This window comes from Oenanthe melanoleuca, chromosome 27 (assembly GCF_029582105.1).
Source record: "Oenanthe melanoleuca isolate GR-GAL-2019-014 chromosome 27, OMel1.0, whole genome shotgun sequence".
Taxonomy (NCBI): domain Eukaryota; kingdom Metazoa; phylum Chordata; class Aves; order Passeriformes; family Muscicapidae; genus Oenanthe; species Oenanthe melanoleuca.
Genome location: NC_079360.1, coordinates 3,474,890 through 3,494,692, shown reverse-complemented (window position 1 = coordinate 3,494,692; position 19,803 = coordinate 3,474,890). Strand labels below are relative to the sequence as shown.

General features: G+C 51.6%; 1 protein-coding gene across 2 annotated transcripts; it reads right to left on the bottom strand.

Moving 5' to 3' along the window:
• Positions 1 to 6,061: 6,061 nt before the first annotated feature.
• On the bottom strand, positions 6,062 to 19,445 carry LOC130263981 (keratin, type I cytoskeletal 14). 2 transcript variants are annotated; one of them, XM_056511854.1, is made up of 8 exons: positions 9,898 to 10,472; positions 8,238 to 8,320; positions 7,816 to 7,972; positions 7,398 to 7,559; positions 7,186 to 7,311; positions 6,874 to 7,094; positions 6,482 to 6,531; positions 6,062 to 6,317 (listed from the first exon to the last, which is right to left on the bottom strand). In XM_056511854.1, exons 1-8 carry the CDS (start codon positions 10,405 to 10,407, stop codon positions 6,220 to 6,222), a joined length of 1,407 nt encoding a protein of 468 aa, XP_056367829.1. In that variant the 5' UTR covers positions 10,408 to 10,472; the 3' UTR covers positions 6,062 to 6,219. The 2 variants fall into 2 exon arrangements, with proteins under 2 accessions (XP_056367829.1, XP_056367830.1); XM_056511855.1 differs by lacking the exons at positions 6,062 to 6,317; positions 6,482 to 6,531; positions 6,874 to 7,094; ... (3 more) ...; positions 8,238 to 8,320; positions 9,898 to 10,472 and adding exons at positions 14,634 to 14,917; positions 15,270 to 15,307; positions 15,756 to 15,976; ... (3 more) ...; positions 17,617 to 17,699; positions 18,888 to 19,445.
• Between the last annotated feature and the right edge of the window lie 358 nt (positions 19,446 to 19,803).

Here is a 19,803-nt window from a genome sequence, read left to right as displayed (position 1 = left end):
GGTGTGGCTGCGGAGCCAACAGAGCCCAAGGCAAGTGCTCAGGTCTCTGCAGGATCCAACTGTCAGCCCTCTGTCCCCTGGTCCTCTATTTATACCAGTCCCTGTGGATCGTGCCACTGGAGAAGGGCTGTTTATTCTTCCTCCTTGTGACCTGGCTAGGAGGTGTTTTCTTTTTTTTCAGCCGGAAATAATTCCCCAAAGGCGTTTGTCTCCAGAAATCCCACAACAGAAAGATGCTTTGGTTAACAGAAGCGTGTTTCAAAACTACATCAAAAATGTTACTTCCTGAATCATCAGGTCTGACTTGTGATGACAGCTCAACAGCAGTGACACAAAAACCCGACGATACCCAAGAGTGCCCCGGGAATGAAACACCGCAGCAATTATCCATCCCTGGCGTGGGCGAGTCTACCCGGAAAGTGAAAGCTGTGGGAAAGGCATCCTATCTGACAGAGCCTGTTGGAGCCCTTTGTGACCAGCAGCACAGCTGTCCCCTCACTCAGCTGGGATCAGGGCCAGGAGACCACCCTGGGCCATGCAGCCAGGGTCTGTTCCATTCCACGTGGCCATGGGTGGAGTGAGCCCCTGGTCTGGCTCTTTAGACCTCAAATGCTCCAGGAGAGCACAGAGGAATATTGCACTGGAATGTACCAGGGCTGGTTTATCCCTTCTCTTTATTCTGCATCTGTCAAAACATCCCCTTGCAGAGGTCTGGGTTGTTTTGCTGCTTTCAAGGGTAGACAAAACAGTCAAATACTTATCCAAAATATGAAAGGATATTTCCTGGACACCAAGCATGCAGTTCATTGAATATTCACTGCCACACAGGATGTTTCATAAGATTTCTGAAACAGTAATGTGGAGAATTTCAGGAGATGCATGACCCTACAGAGGTCTGATCCAGTTCCAACCAGCATCATTAATACTCTCCAATACAATCTAGGTGTCAGGTATTCTTTACAAAGAACAGTAGAAAAGATCTTTTAAGAAGTTTATTAAACTAATTTTTTAATTCTGGAATGCTGAATTGAGGAAGAAGGGAAATAATTAAAATGTTTTGTCATCTGAATCTTTCATTTTATTAATAACATTAATATAGCAATGCTAATATTGGCTGGCTCTCACCCATGTGTGGTTCAGCTTTGGGTTTGGCATCCAGGTCACCTGGACACGTGGCATAAAGAATGTGTCAGGTGCAGCCTGGCTCACAAATATTGCTTCTGCCATGTGGGCAAGTTCATTAAGCTCAATTTTATCTTGACACTGCAAATCCAGCACTCCTGAACCATGGGGTGGTTCTGTGGGTGCCCATCCTTTGTTAGAGCTGTCATCAGGAAGCCAAGCCAGGGCACCAAGCTCTGGTGCCACAGTGGGGCCAGGCCCTGCCTGGAGCCAGGGACCAGGGTCAGGCAGGGCTGCCTGGAGCCCACCTGCAGCCTGGTCACAACTGGTCTTTTTGCTACCAAAGAATTATAAAAATTACTGCTGAACAAACATTTAATTTCATTTAATCAAGATTTATATGATCCTTAATTTTTCAATGCTAGGTTGGATAGGGCTTGGAGCAACCTGGTCTAGAGGGAGGTGTCCCTGCCCATGGCAGGGGGGTAGAATGAGATGGTCTGTAAGGTCCCTCCCAACCCAACCCATCCTGGGACTGTGTGATTTTTTTCAATGAGGAAAACACCCACAATGAGTAGAGGATTTCTTTTTTTCAATTACTGCAAACTAAGCAGGGATGTCCATCTTTCTTTCTTTCCTTTCTTTCTTTCTTTCTTTCTTCTTTCTTTCTTTCTTTCTTTCTTTCTTTCTTTCTTTCTTTCTTTCTTTCTTTCTTTCTCTTTCTCTCTTCCTTCCTTCCTTCCTTCCTTCCTTCCTTCCTTCCTTCCTTCCTTCCTTCCTTCCTTCCTTCCTTCCTTCCTTCCTTCCTTCCTTCCCTTCTTTCCCTTCCTTTCCTTCTTTCCCTTCTTTTCCTTCTTTTCCTCCCTTTCCTTCGTTTCCTTCTTTTCTTCTTTCTGTCTGAACTTCAGACCTTACCAAAGGTGATTAGAATTTCTACAGCTTTTGTAAAGGAAAGCAGTAATTTCAGTCATTATTTTCCTGGAATTGTGTGTTCTTTATGGCAGCTTTTTTCCTTTCCAAAATTCAAAGATTTTTTTTTAAAACCAGCTCTTGCTTTAAATGAGAACAAACCTCAAGCTGTGCCAGCAATCACAACCCTCATTTTATTAAAGCCATTTTCACTTTGTGATGAGGAGATCTGCTAACGATAGAATCTCCATGCCTAATGGAAGGCTCTTTCCTGAATTAGCTTTGATTGACTTCCTGGCTGGAGTCTACAGACTGGAAATTTGCTCCCCACATCCTTGCAGGCAGCCAGGGGCGATCTCTGATGAGCTGTCCTGGGCTGACCTGGGAGCTCCTCGCAGGCAACGCTGAGCCCCGAGGGAGGAAGAGGAGCAGAGGAATGACAGAGAGCAGAGAAATGCCAGGGGAGCAGAGGAATGACAGAGAGCAGAGAAATGCCCGGGGAGCAGAGCAATGCCAGGGGAGCAGAGCAATGCCAGGGGAGCAGAGGAATGACAGAGAGCAGAGCAATGCCAGGGGAGCAGAGCAATGCCAGGGGAGCAGAGCAATGCCAGGGGAGCAGAGGAATGACAGAGAGCAGAGCAATGCCAGGGGAGCAGAGCAATGCCAGGGGAGCAGAGGAACGACGGCACACGAGGATCTCCTGCGGGCATTTCAGGAACAGCAGCGCAGGTCTGACCAGGAAAAATTACTGTGTCAAGTAAATGAGCAGAAGAGCCTCCCCCAGGCAAAGGTGTTGCTCCCACGTAATGAGCTTTGTAAAAAATAGAAAGGAAAGGATTATATATCAGGTTTCTGTCGGCATCCTGGGCTGTGGGGTGGGGCCAGAGCATGGACACGCTGAGTTATTCACAAGAGTGCTCTAGAGCAGAATTATCAGACTCAACAGGGCAATGGAAATGAGAATAGATTTCCCTAGAGGGAAATCCTTTGGGCTTATCAGGGTATTTTTAAGGCTTAAGACTATTCCTTAGGCTAATGCAGATGAAGTTTAATGTGCCCCCAAGAAGGAGATCCAGCATTTCACGTTACTACAAATACTCCCTGAACCACCAGCTGTTTTCACGTCCAAGAGACTTCCTTGGGGACTCGATGACTCAGACACAAAGTCTCAAACCCCAAAGTCCCAGGCACAGGAGGGCCAGGAGAGGAGCTGGAGCAGGCACTGGCAGCAGCCTCCAGCCTGGCCAGGGAGAGGCTCCTCTAGAGGCAGCCCCAGCTCCTCTCTGCTCACTGTCAGCTGAATTTCCATGTTACACCTATGGAAAACCCTGGTGTTCTCAATTTACAAAGTATTTACAAAATATTTACAAAATATTTGCTTATCTGGCTGGTGATGTACCTGTCATGCCACTTTCTGTCAGCCTGTTATTGGCTGTACTGATGCTGATCTCCATCTTGCTGGTGACACCAGCTGCTCCAGGGTCTGATCCCAGCTTTGCAAGTCACTCCAGGCAAATCCTTCAGCTGCTCCAAGTCTCAATTTTATGCTTTGTGGGATGGAAACAACAATAACAACTATCCTTCTTCTCGAGGGCATTGTAAAAACAACTGTCTGAGGAGCACATGGGGCTTTAGAGATTGGAAAGAAGACATTTAATTCAGCATTATTCATTGTCAGCGTTCTTGTTATTTTATATTACTCTTGACACAGGCATATCCCATAGATTTCTCTCTGTGTCTCCATCATGAAATACCTTTCAAGGACATTCATTTTTCTTTTTGTTGTCCATAAAGTTTCACCATCATTCACTGAGGACTTGCCTCTGTAATTCCCAGCTGAATCCTAACAAGGTTTTTCTTCTTGTGCTTGCAGCTTGCAGCAAGTCTGAAAAATGCTCTTCAAAACCAATGTTTGTCCTCCTCTTGGAGAGACAATTTCTCCATGTTTCACAGACACAAATGTGTGCAGCAAAGAGTAAATAACAAGCAATATATTACCTTATAGTTCTGAGCACTGTAATGTCACAGAGATCACTTGTGCTGAGCTTGGACTTTGCTCTTGCCTGTGATAACAGGGTTACACTGAGCTTATGCAGAATTAAAGCCTTTTTCATTGATGCAAATATATGCTGATGAATATCCCCTGATAAGATCCTCCCAGGGGAACTGAATCCACTGATTACAAACCAGGCTCTTCCATCAGCTCTCCCAGCTGTTCTCCCAGTTCTCCTCAGGATTTCATCTCAGGCTGTTCCTGCTGAGGGATGTAAATATCTCAGCATGGAGTGACAGATACCAGAGATGACTGAGTGTTCTGCTGGGTCAATCTCTCCCCTGTGCCCTTTTGGCTGCAGAAGAGGCCATGTCTCTCTGTGCTGCCAGCAGAACTTGGAGTGATGTCTTCTTTTAACCTCCTACTTATATTTAATCAGTTATATTTGTGGTTTGCAGAAAGCTTTTCTGTATTTATACACTTGGGGCATTCTGCAGATGGTTCAAGACTTAAAAAGCCATTTACAAGTAAACTAAAACAACTCTCTTCTGATGGCAAAAAAAAAAAAAAAAAAAAAAAAAAAAAAAATTAAAAAGTGCATGAGCAGTTTGCTCAGGATTTCCAGCCTGCAGCTTTGCCTGCTGCCAGAGAGTCTGAGACAGCTTGAGGCTCAGGTACATTTTTCCTTGATCTGGTTTTCATTTTTGAGATAGCTCTGGTTTGGTTGGCCTGGAAGACTTTCTCCAAGGAATATCTGTCATTCCAGCAAAGGGAGAAGCACAATAGAGTCGGTGAACTCTGCACTCTGCTGTGTCTGGTTTCCTGCCCTATTCTGTAATTGCTGAATGATGATACAGAGTGATATCATCTCACACTCCCTTCTCTGGAAACACCTGGCAGGTTCCCCACTTCTTCGATCTCCTCTGCCTGTCCTGTCATGCCCAGTGTGACACCATCAGCTCTTTCCAAACCTGCTGGGGCCAGGGAGAGCCCTGGGGAGAGCTCAGTGGGACCTTAATGCCATGGGGAGAGCGAGGGAGAATGAATGAACCCCTGATCACCCAAAGGATGGGCGAGCTGAGCCCCAGCTGCAGGAGCCTCGTGTCCATTGTTATAAGGGAGGCTGATCTAACACAAACTGCTCCCTCTCCCTTTGGTCTGAGCCCCACATCTGCACCCTTGAGGTGTGGGGTGAACACAAGCCAATGCACAGGGCTCCCAGCTACCACGGACTAGAAGGCATAAAACTGGATCAAAGTGATCCCACCATGCTTTTGGCTCTAAAACCATTTCCTCTCCTCTGTGGCCCTGCCTCAGTCACTGCAGCAGGCGAGTGGGCACAGGCAGAGCAGGAACTGCTGCTGCCCAAGTGTGTCACTAATCCTGAGCAGCAGCTCAGCCTCGGGCGTCGTTTCTGCCTGCGCGTTTCAGGAAGGGTTTTAGCAGTGATCTGCTACACACGGCTGTGATAAAAATTATTGCTACTCATCCCTGTGCAGATTAAGCAATGGTTACTTTAGTTCCTTTAAAGGCAGCCCTGGGGCAGCATGAATCGCCCTGAAAAAAGTTTTTGTGCCAGACAGTGTGGTTTAAAGACAGTCAAGAGAGACAGCAGGTCTGTAGGGATGAGGTTTGCCAGCCAGGAGGACCCTGGGCTCATATCTCAGAGAGAACACCTGACAGCAGCAGTCCTGCTGAAGCCATCCAAGTTCAGCTTACAGGAGAAAGTGACTTCTTATGATCCCAAGAGTTAGAGAACTGAGCTTTAGCTTGTTGGCTCTAATTGTCAGTCACATGGCACAATGACCTCAAACCTCAGTTTATGTCTTAGCCAGTCCCATGTATTTACAAGCCCTGAGTTCATTAGAAAAAGCTGTCTCAAATTATGTTTGTCCTTGTCCCTCCAGGTGGAACCCCTGTCCCTCCATTCCCCTCCTCTCACTGGCTTCTTGTGGTTTCTTAGGACTTTCCCTGGCATGAACATAGAACCTGGAGGCTTTGAGGGATCACGTGTCAGTGACAGACAAGTCTGCAGTTGCACGAGCAAGGAGAAAAAGCTTTATTAAAAGTGTCCAGAGACACCTGCATGGGATGAGGGCAACACAGGCAGGAGGAGCAGGTGAAGGAGCATTCTGGGACACAGCCCTCAGGCACTTCTTGGCTCAATTCTCTGCTCTCCTGAGCCAGGGGCTGTCCTAGCGAGTGGTGAGTGCCACCTGCTCCCGGGAGGAGACCACCTTCCCGTCCTGCACCTCCTCCACGATCGTGCGCACCTGGCGGGACGATGTCATGACTGCAGAGGAAAGGGGGACAATTAGTCACAGCAGGAAGGAGAGACATTTCTTAAACCATTATCTGATATTGCACATTCTTCAAGAGCTGGTGGAAATTCCACAAGGGAGTGGAAAATGCTGCTTTAAACAGCTCTGCTGGCAGAGGGGAAAGGTGGGTTCTTACCATCTCTGCCAGAGTGTGATGACATGGCCGAGGAGTACTGGGAGGAGATGCTACAAGAGAAGCACAGAACCAAAGAGATGTTAGGGACAAACATTGGTTTCTGCTGCTACACAGGCTCTGTGTTCAGGCAGGAGAAAAACAGAGAAGGCTCATGGACATAAAAGTGTTTCTCCACTTGGCCTCTCCTGAGGGAAGAGGAACCGCAGCCCTTTCCAGCAAGGAAAGGGAGCCAGCGCAGCGCCCACTAGAGCCAGACACCAGGGACAGAACACTGGGCATCCACAGCTGGTGTGAACAGAGAAACCAGCCCTGAAAGCTGTGACTGGGCTGAGGCATTCATGTCTATGACCCATCTACTCCCAGCCTCCCTCCCAGCGGAGCCCCTCACGCACTGCGCGTCCTCGCCCTCCAGCAGCCGGCGGTACGTGGCGATCTCCTGCTCCAGGCGGCTCTTGACGTCCAGCAGCGCCCTGTACTCGTGGTTCTGGCGCTCCATGTCACAGCGCAGCTCGGCCAGCTGCTCCTCCACGCCGCTGATCAGCAGCTGCAGCTGCGCCAGCTGCGTGCCGTAGCGCGCCTCGGTGTCGGCCAGGGTGCCCTCCAGAGCCGCTTTCTGCGGGACGGGCACGGGGCTGGGCTCAGGGGGGCGCCCGGGGTGGGCTCGGCCCCGCAGCCCCTCCCTGCCAGCAGCCCGGCCCTCGTACCGTGCTGAGCTGCGACTGCAGGTCGATCTCCAGGCTCTGGATCGTGCGCCGCAGCTCCGTGATCTCCGTCTTGCCGCTCTGCAGCTGCTCCGTGTTGATGGCCACCTCCCGGTTCAGCTCCTCCGTCTGCAGGCAGGCAGAGCCGTGCGCTCAGAGCCCCGGCAGCGGCTCAGCCCCGGGCCCGGCCCCGCCGCTCGCCGCCAGCTCCTCACCTTGCTGAAGAACCACTGCTCGGCGTCCCTGCGGTTCTTCTCGGCCAGGCTCTCGTACTGCTCCCGCATCTCCGCCAGGATCTTGGTGAGGTCGATGCCGGGAGCAGCGTCCATCTCCACGCTGATCTCCCCACCCACCTGCCCGCGCAGGGCCGTCATTTCCTGACACAAAAACAGACACACAACACATTAGAGTGACATGGCATCTTCCCATGGTGAGGAATTTCTTATTTGCACCAGCACAGGAGCCCCACAGGTCTCCAGGAGGTCCTGCCACAGGGATTATTTCTCTCCCCCTTCCTGCTCGAGTGTCTCCTGACAGCCCTCATTGCAGAGACTCCTGTGTGTTGGCCTGACTGCTTCTCTGGTGCACAAGGAAAGTTTGTAGGTCCCAATTTGAGCCAAACTCTGTGCTCACCTCCTCGTGGTTCTTCTTCAGATAAGCCAGCTCCTCCTTCAGGTTCTCGATCTGCATCTCCAGGTCGGCTCTGGACAGGGTCAGCTCGTCCAGGACGCGGCGCAGGCCGTTGATGTCGGACTCCACGCTCATGCGCAGAGCCTGCTCCGACTCAAACCTGGGGACACACACACAGATCCATACACCCTCCTGATACAACATCTTTCTTGTCTTTTCCTTCCCCAGCTCAGCGTATTTTTGCCAAGAATCTTTAATTCCATGTGTGTGCACTGCTCTCACAGTGCAGAAATAGCAGTGCTGTGCCCAGGAAGAGATGAACTATTCCAAAATGTCCCACTCCAGTGGAGCAACCCCAGGTGCAGAAAAAAAGCACTTGAACAGCCAGGCTTTTCCCCTTTTTTCACAAAAGCTCTTGGACTCACTTGGTTCGGAAGTCATCTGCTGCCAGCCTGGCATTGTCGATCTGCAGGACGATGTTGGCATTTTCAACAGTCGCAGAAAGAATCTGATGGGGGAATAAGTAAAGGAGTTAAAAAGTAATTTCAAACACTCTGAGTGATCTCGTCCATGGAAGGACTGGAGTAGCACTGGGCCTCCTGCCTTTGGGGCTGGACTTCCCTGTGGGCTCTGCAAAGAGGGAAATATAGTGCTTGTTTCCATCTCCCACCAGCACAGACTCAGTCCCCTGGGAACAGTGCCATGGGCACGTGGCACTGCCCAGGTGACACCTCCAGGTGCTCACACCACACTGAGACCTGGCAGCACTCCAGGCTTTGGGAATGGGAGCAGCCCAGCTAAGAAGGAAAAAAGGGTTGAGGAAGGAAGGAGTGCCTTGTGCCTGCCTCATTTGGCTTTCATAATTACACCTGAGGTGCAAGTATTTGCTCTGAGATTATGAAAATGATTGGCCATTTAGTGAGCAGGAATTTCTGTAGCCACAAGCTAATGAAGAGCTCTGAGTTCTCCTGCTTCAGGAAATATCCAAGGAATAATCCAGGAATATTGATGTGGTCATTTCCCAGCTGAGGAGGGAGAGAAGGATCTGCCTTCCCCTGGATCAGGAGCAGAAGGTTTCTGTGAGACTCAGCACTTCATCACTCAAATCCAGAGACAGCTCTATCAGAGCACTCCAACATGCTGGAATCTGCAGAGGACGTTCCTGCATCAAGGCAAGCCCTTTCCCCTAGGGTGAAGCCCAAGAAATTTTAGGAATGTGAATTCCCCCCGAGGGGCTGACCCTGCCCCATTTCCCGGGAATTCACTCTCACAGACCAGGTATGTCATTGCTCAACACCCCAGCCCACACCTCATTCCCTCAGTGAACCTGAGCTCACTTGGGATGAGTGATAAGGGCTGGGGGGGCAAGCAATGGCAGGGCAGGGAGGGATGGGCAGATTCTGGTGTTTTGGCCAAAGGACTTCTGTTTTAACTCATCCAGGGAGGTGCTTACAACAAAGAAATTGCCTTGGCCAGTATTTCACCTGCTGTGTTTTAGAGAAGGTCACACAAGTGATTTCAGCACCTACCACAGCCCAGTGTGTTCCAACCAGAACTCGTGTCTGTGTCTGCAACTCCCAAAGAACAACCATCCCATAGGACAGTTTCTTTGTATTTTAACCTCTACCTTTAGCCTCCTTAAAGGGTAGGGGAAAAAATCTGATATGTAGGATATTTGTGAGAACCACTCATCTCCATCTGCATATCACTCAGCAGTGAACAGGGCCAGGAGATAACAAGTCCCTGCCTGCTGAGAGCTCCATCAGTGGCCTAACAGGGAGCAGCTATGGGGCACAAGCAGTAAAGGCAGGAGGTGACAGTGTGGCAGCAAGTAGCATCAAGTAACCTGAATCACTGACTCCTTTCCTGCCCCATCTTTCTCCCAACACTGGAACAGTCAATAGAGACCCCATTCTGGTGCCTGGTGACCTGCTGTTCATAGTAACTGTTATTCCAAAGCTCTGGTTTTCATTTCAGACTAATTACCTGCTATTTGATAAGCCTCTTCCCTCCAGCTGTTATGACCAAGGGCATCTCTTTACAAGTGACTCTGATGAAGATGTCACGTTAATCCCAGCATCCTACCTTGTTCCTGAGCTCCTCGATAGTCCTGTAGTAGGGGCTGTAGTCACGGTCAGGACCCGGCGCCTGCTTCTTGTACCACTCCCTGATCTTCACCTCCAGCTCGGTGTTGGCCTCCTCCAGGGCTCGCACCTTGTCCAGGTAGGTGGCCAGGCGGTCGTTGAGGTTCTGCATGGTCTCCTTCTCGCCGGCCGGCAGGATGCCATCGCCGCCCCCAAAGCCTCCTCCAAAGCCGGCCCCGAAGCCGGCCCCAAAGCCGGCCCCATAGCTGCCCCCAAAGCCCCCGCCCAGGGCCCCTCCTGCGCTGCTGCAGTAGCTGCCCCCGAAGGCGCTGCCGAGCCCCGAGACCACGCGGGAGGAGACGGAGTAGCTGCCGGAGCCCCCGTGCACGCTGGGGGCCCTGTAGCCTCCTGCCCCGAGCCGCGCGGAGGAGAGCCGGCTGGAGCCGCCCCCCAGGCTGCCGAAGCCCTTGAGCGAGGTGGAGGAGGAGAATTGCCTGACAGTGGTGCTCATGCTGAGGCTGGAGGTGCACAGAGAGGCAGCGCAGCAGCAGCAGCAGCAGCGAGTGCTCGCTCCCCTGCCTCGGGGCCCTTTATAGCCCGGCCAGGAGGCGTTGCCACTTTTTTTTTTTTTTTTTTTCTTTGCATTCCCGACGATTTTCATCACTCATAAAACCTGAGCCAACTTCCAGAATCGTCATTTTTGCCTTTGTTCTATTCATGCTTTTTGTCATATTCCAGTAGAACTTTTTCTCTTACAAAGGGCGTCTTTAAGCTTCTTCCGTTTCCAAGCAAATTGTCAGGTGTGATTAAAAAGGAGGAGGCTCCTTGCTCAGGGCTATGATTTAATTCCCTCTGCACTGTGTGCTTTGAAACACAGCGGTGCAGGCAGCATTTGAGGGAGTAGCTCAGCATCTCTTTTACTGTGACTTTTTGTCCCAAATGCAGTTTCCTGTCCATGCTTGGGCACACACACACCTGCAGGGACAGCAGCTGTGTTGTGAGCCCTGAATGCACCTCCAAAGCCCCGTGAGTACAATGGTGCTGGAAGGAACTTGGCTCCCAATCCTGGAAATACAAGTCTGCTCTTTTTTCCACAGGGAGAGGGATGATCAGTAGTGAAAAAGCAATGAAAATGGAATTTGTGCTCCAGGGCTAACTGCAGGCTTCATTTCAGAGACCACCCAAGAGTGGGGGACCATGGAAAGGTAATAGGATGGTTTGTGTTTTTGTGAATGAGCACTAGCAAACCATCCCAAAAGGACCATAGAAATGATGAGATCTCCAGGGTAAATGTGGATAGCATAAAGTGAAATGAAGGACATAAGGAAAAAGCTCCTGCTGTGTAACCCTGTGAACAGGAGCACAAAGCTGGCAGGAGCACAGCTCAGCAGCTGATGCCAGCGATGTTTTCTGTGATGGACAATTCTGTCAGTTGTGACCAGGCAGGACAGCTTCACTGGGAGCTTGGAGTTTATGGCCCCCACAAAAAGGGAGCTTCAGGAGAGACTGATTGTCTCTGGCAAGCAAAAAGGGTCCAGAACTGAGTGCAGTGCTGTGGTAAGGCCCTGCTGTCACCTCTCCTGCTGACCCTCAGCACAGCAGAACCACCAATTCCAGAGTGCCTGGCTCATGGTGAGGGTGTGGAGGGGAAGGGATTGCTCATGTGTGCACACGGTGGATTATTGGGCTGTCTCCACAGACAGGCCCCAACAGCCCCTTCCCAACAGCCAAGTTCTTCCTTAGATCAGTTGCCAAAGGAGGGGAGAAAGGGTATGGAAAGAAGAACAAAGGTACATTGCTGAGGAGCTCAAAAGGCACAGCTCCCTCCCCTCCATCTGCAGAAAGCTGGAGACAGTACAGGAGTGGGATGTTCCTTGGAATATCAGGGGTTGGCTGCTATGGAGAAGTGGTTCCCTGTCTTCCCATTTGCCGCTGAATGCAGACAAGTCCGAGCTGGAGGATCAGGGTCTCTGCTGTCTCTGTCTCTTGCAGTCAGCGTGTTCACGTCGTGTGAGCGCCGGGCCCGGGGCCAGGGCCGCCCACTCGCCGCTGCTGCTGCCCAGGTGCGGATGGAAAAGCTGCAGCAGCGCGGGGGCGGCCGGGACGTGTCACTCGCAGGAATGTGCTTCGTCCCCATCTTCGCTTCCTCGCCTTCGCCCGGGCAATGCCGCGGTTTGTCCTCTCTGATTGCAGCGGTGATGTGGGGAAAGGGGAATGTCAGAGACAAAACCGGTACCGAGCCCCTGGGAGAGTCCAAACTCAGCCTTGCCCTGGGCAAAGCCCCTCAGAGTGGCCCAGGTGTCACACTGTCACTGTCGCAGCATCGCCGTAGGTGTCACACAGGTGATTCACGGCTCTTCCTGTATCGGGAATTGCCTTTTCTTTCATCTTTTGTTTGCCATTGAACTGCTATGTAGTAAAAACACAGTTGCCCAGAATATCTGTGATACTTTGGTAATGCCACAGGGCAGCAATTCAAATCATGAACATTAATTAAGACTGAAAACTAAATTAACCACTCAAGGATGTTATTTCCATGACCTCCCATTGAACACAACCACAGGGACTGCATGTTGTTTCTATCACACCCTTTGAAGTATTAAACCAGATCCTGCCTCTGTTTCTGAGCACGTGCACACTGTGCATTTTTAATATATTTCAAAATCAGAATTCCAGTTCTACAGCATAACAGCAGCTTCATGGTAGCAAAATGGTGTTTGAACATACGATTCAGTCTTACTCTGGGGGAAAATGGAGGTGAAGTTCTGGCTCCAAAATTGTATATCAGCATACATATATACTACCTGGATAAAAACACTTCCCTCTTTTTATATGTTTATAAAGTTTGCCCTGTAATCAAATTGTCATAGAAAATTCCCTAAAAGGAGCTGAAAACCACACATTAATGTCTGTTTCTAAAGTGGTCTTTTCTGTCAGAGGAATTCAGTGTTGCCTGAGAAGTCAAACCATCTTTCTGGACTAAATTCCCACTTTCTGAAACCTGCCTCGAGCTGCTGCTGCCTCTCAGTGTGAGCCACCCCTGCATCTCCCTCCTCAGTGGGGTTTCCTAAGGTCAGGGCTAATTATTAATGCTCCAGGGAGGAGAAAATTCACATCTGTTTTCCACACCTCCCTCACACTGTGCAGTTGCAGGAGTAATTAAAGCCAGGGATTTCATTAGCAAAGTGTTATTTGTTGTTTCTATAGGAACACAGGTGTGCCCAGCCTTTTACAGGAGGAAAATATAAAGCAAGGGTGAATTCCAGCAAGGCACCTCAGCATCCCAGCGCTGGGTGTTGCAAGGGCAAGGCATGGCAGGGGCTCAGGGGAGCTGCGAGAGGTGTTGGTGGTCCCTGCACCGCCCTTGGGGACAGCAGGGTCCCTAAGAGGTGACCTGGAATGGGGTGTGGCCGTGCAAGCTGGGTCTGTCCCGACCCTTCTCAGGCATCTGATCTTGAGTGATTCAACCCTGTCTTTATCCAGCTCTGGGACATGAATTCCCCCAGGGAGAGTCCCTGGGTTGCTCGGGCTCCCTCCTCAAGGCTGTGGGAGTGGAGGAATGCAGTCTGCAGGACCCTGGAGGTGCTGGGGCTGGAAGTGCCTTGGGCTGGGAATTGTGCTGCTGCTGACCCGTGGATCATCCATCTCCCGACCCTACAGATGAGCTCACTGATCATTAGCATTAAACTTCAAACCAGAACCGTGTCTCCTCAGCTCGGTGGATGCTGGGGGTGCTCGGGGCAGCCCCACGAGGGTCAGGGGGGTCTGCTCTGAAAGGGCAGGGGGGACACAGCCCATGGGGGCCTCAAAACTGAGGAGTCCTGCCAACCTGGCTGCAGGGCAGATGATGCACTGCAGGCATCATTCCAATGTTTGGGGGAAAATAAAGAATTTTCTCTTATCTCCTCCTAAATTCCAGACAGGTTTCTGGAGAAGGGTCATAAAGCTGTGCGGCTCTGCTCTCACTCTCACTAAGTCGCGTTGCTCTGATTCATTTCATTGAGTTAGAAGTTGAATTTACAAAGTAATAAAAGTGTCAGAATGTAGCCAAGAATGTGTCTGAACTGGCTTTCCAGGAACGCAGTGGGAACTGCTGTGTCAGGAGCAGCCACCGGCAGCCGGGGAGTGCTACAAGAGCTCCCAGAAGAATTTTAATCCTTTTGCTTGCACAGGCCATACCCTCCTCTTCCCAGCACTGTTTTCTTCACCCTTCAGTGGCGCCTTTGGAAGCTGGAATCCAACTGAGCTGAGTTTGCCTGTCTGGAGGGACAGCAGCCTGTGGATCCCTGTCCTGCCTGCAGCCTCAGACCGTTTCACCCCAAAGTTTGGGATCCAGAATGGGGAGCAGCTGCTGGAGCAGAGCTGGGGCGTGGCATTTGCAGGGTCCTGTCTGCATCACTTGGGCTTTGTTAATTTTCTTGGCCTCGCTGGGTTAAAGCTTCAGCCCTGCTGCTGCTGGGCATTGCAGTGGGGGAGCAGCACTTTGTCCAACCTGTGAAATGCAGAGATTCTCACAGATGTCACCTCCCACCACCTGTGGGATCAGCTCCTTTCTAGACTCCCCCCCACACCCTCTCCCCTGAAGGCCCCAGGTCTCAGCAGTTACAGAGCTGTGAGTGTGCAGGCCCCACCATCGGGGTACCAAGGATGGAGAATGTTGCTCCTTCCAGGGAGGAGCTTTGTCCCACAGCTGCAGGGGTGGGACAGCCCAAGAGCATCGAGACCAGACCTTGGTTTGCAGGACTGCAAGAGAAGCTTTATTTGATTTGCTTGTGTGGCACAGAGCTGAGAGAAGGGTGAGAGAGGGTAAGGAGGGGGGTGATAGTGGGAGAAGGTGCTTTTGATGATCCATATGGCAAGAACACATCAGCTGGGATCTGCTTCGCTGTGCTGGGCGAGGTTGGCAGCAAAACAGGCAGTGCCTCAGTGGGCAGCCTGGGTGATCTGCTCCCGGGAGGAGATCACCTTCCCATCCTGCACCTCCTCAAAGATGGTGCGGATCTGGCGGGTGGTGACCGGTCCTGCCATGGGGAAAGAAGGAATTGTTATTTCCAGGGCAGCAAGGAGGAAGTGTCTTAAAGATCTTTGTCTTAGAAATTTGTTACTACAATCAGAAACCCAATATAGCACCACATTCCCACTGCTAAATTGTACACATTCAGTCTGTTTGGATAATTTCTGACGTGTTTTGGTATATCATAATGTTTGTTATATTAATTTGTTATATCGTAAAATTTGATTTATCAGTTCAAATTTTGGAGATATAATAAAAGACTAACTTTATTAGAAAAGTAAAAGGAGTCTGTGCTAAGAAGGTGGGTGAGGGTATGAGAGCTGTATATGATCAGAACTTCAGCCAAGATCTGTTCTTACCTTCTTTCACAGGCTGCGAGATGTAGTGGGAAGACATGCTATGGGAGGAGAACAAGGAAAAGGTGGTGAGAAATGAAAAAGTAAGTAATCTCCCAGAAGAAAATCATTATTTAAACCCTGGCTTTACTTTTTGTACTGACACATGATTAAAATGCTTCTGAGAACTGCAGTGTCCCAACTGAAGGAAGGAACTGGTGAGGACGGGTGTGTGACACAGGGATTCAGACAGCAGTGCAGCACCCACTGCAGCTGCAACAAGCAGCACCTGCTCCCTGCCCAGGATCACAGACATGGAAGAACGGGAGATGGAACCCAAGGATGCTGCAGGGCTGTTACAACCCTGTGGACAGGTGGGACTGAAAATGAAGACCCTATTGCATGGAATGGGTCAGGGCATGGGCAGAGAGAACCCTCCAGGGCATGCAGGTGGTTCATTTTGTATCCTTTGCTATGACCCATCTGCTCCCAGCGGAGCCCCTCACGCACTGCGCGTCCTCGCCCTCCAGCAGCCGGCGGTACGTGGCGATCTCCTGCTCCAGGCGGCTCTTGACGTCCAGCAGCGCCCTGTACTCGTGGTTCTGGCGCTCCATGTCACAGCGCAGCTCGGCCAGCTGCTCCTCCACGCCGCTGATCAGCAGCTGCAGCTGCGCCAGCTGCGTGCCGTAGCGCGCCTCGGTGTCGGCCAGGGTGCCCTCCAGAGCCGCTTTCTGCGGGACGGGCACGGGGCTGGGCTCAGGGGGGCGCCCGGGGTGGGCTCGGCCCCGCAGCCCCTCCCTGCCAGCAGCCCGGCCCTCGTACCGTGCTGAGCTGCGACTGCAGGTCGATCTCCAGGCTCTGGATCGTGCGCCGCAGCTCCGTGATCTCCGTCTTGCCGCTCTGCAGCTGCTCCGTGTTGATGGCCACCTCCCGGTTCAGCTCCTCCGTCTGCAGGCAGGCAGAGCCGTGCGCTCAGAGCCCCGGCAGCGGCTCAGCCCCGGGCCCGGCCCCGCCGCTCGCCGCCAGCTCCTCACCTTGCTGAAGAACCACTGCTCGGCGTCCCTGCGGTTCTTCTCGGCCAGGCTCTCGTACTGCTCCCGCATCTCCGCCAGGATCTTGGTGAGGTCGATGCCGGGAGCAGCGTCCATCTCCACGCTGATCTCCCCACCCACCTGCCCGCGCAGGGCCGTCATTTCCTGACACAAAAACAGAAACACATCTTCAGGCGATCCAAGAACCAGCATATCAAATGTTACTCTTGAGACAGAGTTCTTCAGGAAAGCGAGCATTTGGGGGTTGATCTAAAGGGAGCAAATTGGGGTATTTGCTCCATGACCACAAATAAAATAATTCAAATTCTTGAGAAATCCTCACTGGACTTAATGCCCCGGAGAATAAAGCAGAGCCTATAGCTGGTTCATTTCTCAGGGAGCAAACCTGCCCAGCCAGAAGCTGTGAGGGTTGTTAATAAACCTCTAACAGCCACAGTGGATATTACTGGTGTGGCAAGTGGCAAATGGGAGTTCCACAGGCTCCAGGGAGGATGTGCTGCTGTCCAGAGTGTTTCCCCTTGCTGCCTCACCAGCACTTCTCACTCCTGCCCAGCAGTTCAGAACTCAGCATAGCCTTAAAGGCTGGACCAGAACTGAAATTTCAGGCCCCAGGGTGGCCTTCTGAGAGCCCAACTCTGTGCTCACCTCCTCGTGGTTCTTCTTCAGATAAGCCAGCTCCTCCTTCAGGTTCTCGATCTGCATCTCCAGGTCGGCTCTGGACAGGGTCAGCTCGTCCAGGACGCGGCGCAGGCCGTTGATGTCGGACTCCACGCTCATGCGCAGAGCCTGCTCCGACTCAAACCTGGGGACACACACACTCAGCACAGCTCCTGCCACTCAGCACCTTTGCTGTTTGCTGCCTCCACACTGCTGTTGGCGTTGTGGCAATACTCCATGGCCCCACTGACAACTTTCCTAGGGGGAAATGCTGAGGAACGTGGGGAAAAACTGATAAAATTGTCCACCTGAGTCTATAGCATCACCCTGCTCCTGACACCACCAGGCCTTGGTGCTGGCCCTGGGCTCTTTGGAGCTGAACAGAGTTAAGGGCACAGTGAGGCACAGGGCAAGGTGTCTGCACAGGAGAGGCTGTGCCAGAGGTAAACAAGCAACAGGAATAAAATAGTGGGTTTGGATGGAAACAACACAATCCCTGGGTGCCTGTAAAACTGAGATAACCATCTGCTTTGTAAATTACACCCTTGTTTTGAAGGCTTTGCTTCCACATTGCCTTTCTGGGGTTTGGATGGGATTTTCTCCTCATTTCATCAAACTTTCCTGCACACTTTGCTCCATTTTTTCCAGGAAATGTGTCTTACTTGGTCCTGAAGTCATCTGCTGTCAGCCTGGCATTGTCAATCTGCAGCAGGAGGTTGGAATTGTCGACTGTGGCCACCAACACCTGGGGAGAGAAAGATAAAGAGCATCAGGAATTCCTCCTGGCTGAGTGTTGAGACAGGAACAGCACTTTTGGGGAATTTTGGCATTTCCTTAGCACAAGTGTGTCTGGAATCAGAACAAGTGAGATGCAGCTAAGACTGACTGTGGAAAGGGCTGGTTACCCCATGACCTCCCTATCAAAAAATCCATCAGTAAAGTGTTTCAAAAGGCAGAGGGAGGCCACATAAGATGGGTGAGATCTGATGGTGGCCTTTGTTCCTATCCTCAGGGCAGATGCTGTTTGTGGAAAGGTCAGAGGGACCAGTGGGGTGTCTGTGCTTGGCACACCTTGTTCTGGGATGTATTTAATTTGTTGGCAGCAGAAATGGAGCAAAAGGCAGTGAGCAGGTGCCTGCAGATTCTGATTTTCATATTACCAAAGCAGGAGCAAATAACCCACGCTGGGAGGAGATTCAAGTCAGAGTTCAGGAGAACTCTGTGGAGAAGAGGGGGAAGAAATGAGCTCCTTGTATCCTTTGCCAGCACTCCTGCAGCTCCAGCTGTCCACAGCTTCTGGGATTGCTGGGGGCAAGTCATACATGGGAAGTAACATAGAACAATGTCAGCTCAAGCATTTCCTCCAAGATGGTATGCTGGGACTGAAATTAAATGGAGAGGAATCCCCCACAGCTGCCTGGGCAGGGGGCTTTGTGCCAATTCCAGCCCTGGGGCAGCAATTGTCAAAAGAGGCATAAAAGTAATTACTGGTCAGCTCCATCTTTTTCTCTTTATCATCTAAATCTCCTCAACAGGAAGAGCTGAAACAAGTTTGCAAATTCTTTGCCTGAATGTTTCCAAACATGACATCAGTGTTTCACAGTTCGCCCACAGCTGCAAATTTCCCTGCACCTTAATTTTTAACTCCCAAGAACGCACATGATCAGTGCAGACTTGTCTGTTTTCTTCATGTTTCTCTTACATCCTCTTAGATCTGTTCCTGCCAGTGGAAGCTGCCACTTGTCCCACTCAGGAGGATGTAACCAAAAGCTGACATTGAGACATCTCTAATTTCCAGCTGGGCACTCCACACAAACCACTGGGACACTTTTTACAACATAATTAGTGCTGACTAATTACAGAGGTAACAGTCACCGTTTCCTGCTTCCACTCTGACACACAACATCCCACTGCGTTAATCCCTGCATCCTACCTTGTTCCTGAGCTCCTCGATAGTCCTGTAGTAGGGGCTGTAGTCACGGTCAGGACCCGGCGCCTGCTTCTTGTACCACTCCCTGATCTTCACCTCCAGCTCGGTGTTGGCCTCCTCCAGGGCTCGCACCTTGTCCAGGTAGGTGGCCAGGCGGTCGTTGAGGTTCTGCATGGTCTCCTTCTCGCCGGCCGGCAGGATGCCATCGCCGCCCCCAAAGCCTCCTCCAAAGCCGGCCCCGAAGCCGGCCCCAAAGCCGGCCCCATAGCTGCCCCCAAAGCCCCCGCCCAGGGCCCCTCCTGCGCTGCTGCAGTAGCTGCCCCCGAAGGCGCTGCCGAGCCCCGAGACCACGCGGGAGGAGACGGAGTAGCTGCCGGAGCCCCCGTGCACGCTGGGGGCCCTGTAGCCTCCTGCCCCGAGCCGCGCGGAGGAGAGCCGGCTGGAGCCGCCCCCCAGGCTGCCGAAGCCCTTGAGCGAGGTGGAGGAGGAGAATTGCCTGACAGTGGTGCTCATGCTGAGGCTGGAGGTGCACAGAGAGGCAGCGCAGCAGCAGCAGCAGCAGCGAGTGCTCGCTCCCCTGCCTCGGGGCCCTTTATAGCCCGGCCAGGAGGCGTTGCCGGCGCCTTTCGACACCCCTGACAGCCAGAGCCAAATTCCAGAATCATCATTTTCCTCTCCTTGATTTCACATCTTTTGTCACATCCCACCAGCAGCACTATGGCTCACATGGGACCTTCCTCTTCTTCCATTCCCAGCACCTGGCGTGCTCCAGCTCCCTGCTCAGGGCTGTGTTTTGGCATCCCCAGTGTCCATTCCAGCTCCACCCGCTGCTCCCTCATGAAATAACACAAGTGAATCCTCTGTCATCCGCCAAGTCACCCACGAGTATCACTGCAAAAATCTACAAATCTATTTATTT

Bases quoted from the DNA above. Each gene is read 5' to 3' on its own strand.
- LOC130263981 (XM_056511854.1), bottom strand. From the start codon at position 10,407: ATGAGCACCACTGTCAGGCAATTCTCCTCCTCCACCTCGCTCAAGGGC. The intron at 7,973-8,237 runs GTGAGTCCAAGA...GTGTGTCCCCAG, and splicing joins GCAGATGACTTCCGAACCAA to GTTTGAGTCGGAGCAGGCTC. The intron at 6,532-6,873 runs GTGCGTGAGGGG...CTTCTCTTGTAG, and splicing joins CTGGAGGGCGAGGACGCGCA to CATCTCCTCCCAGTACTCCT.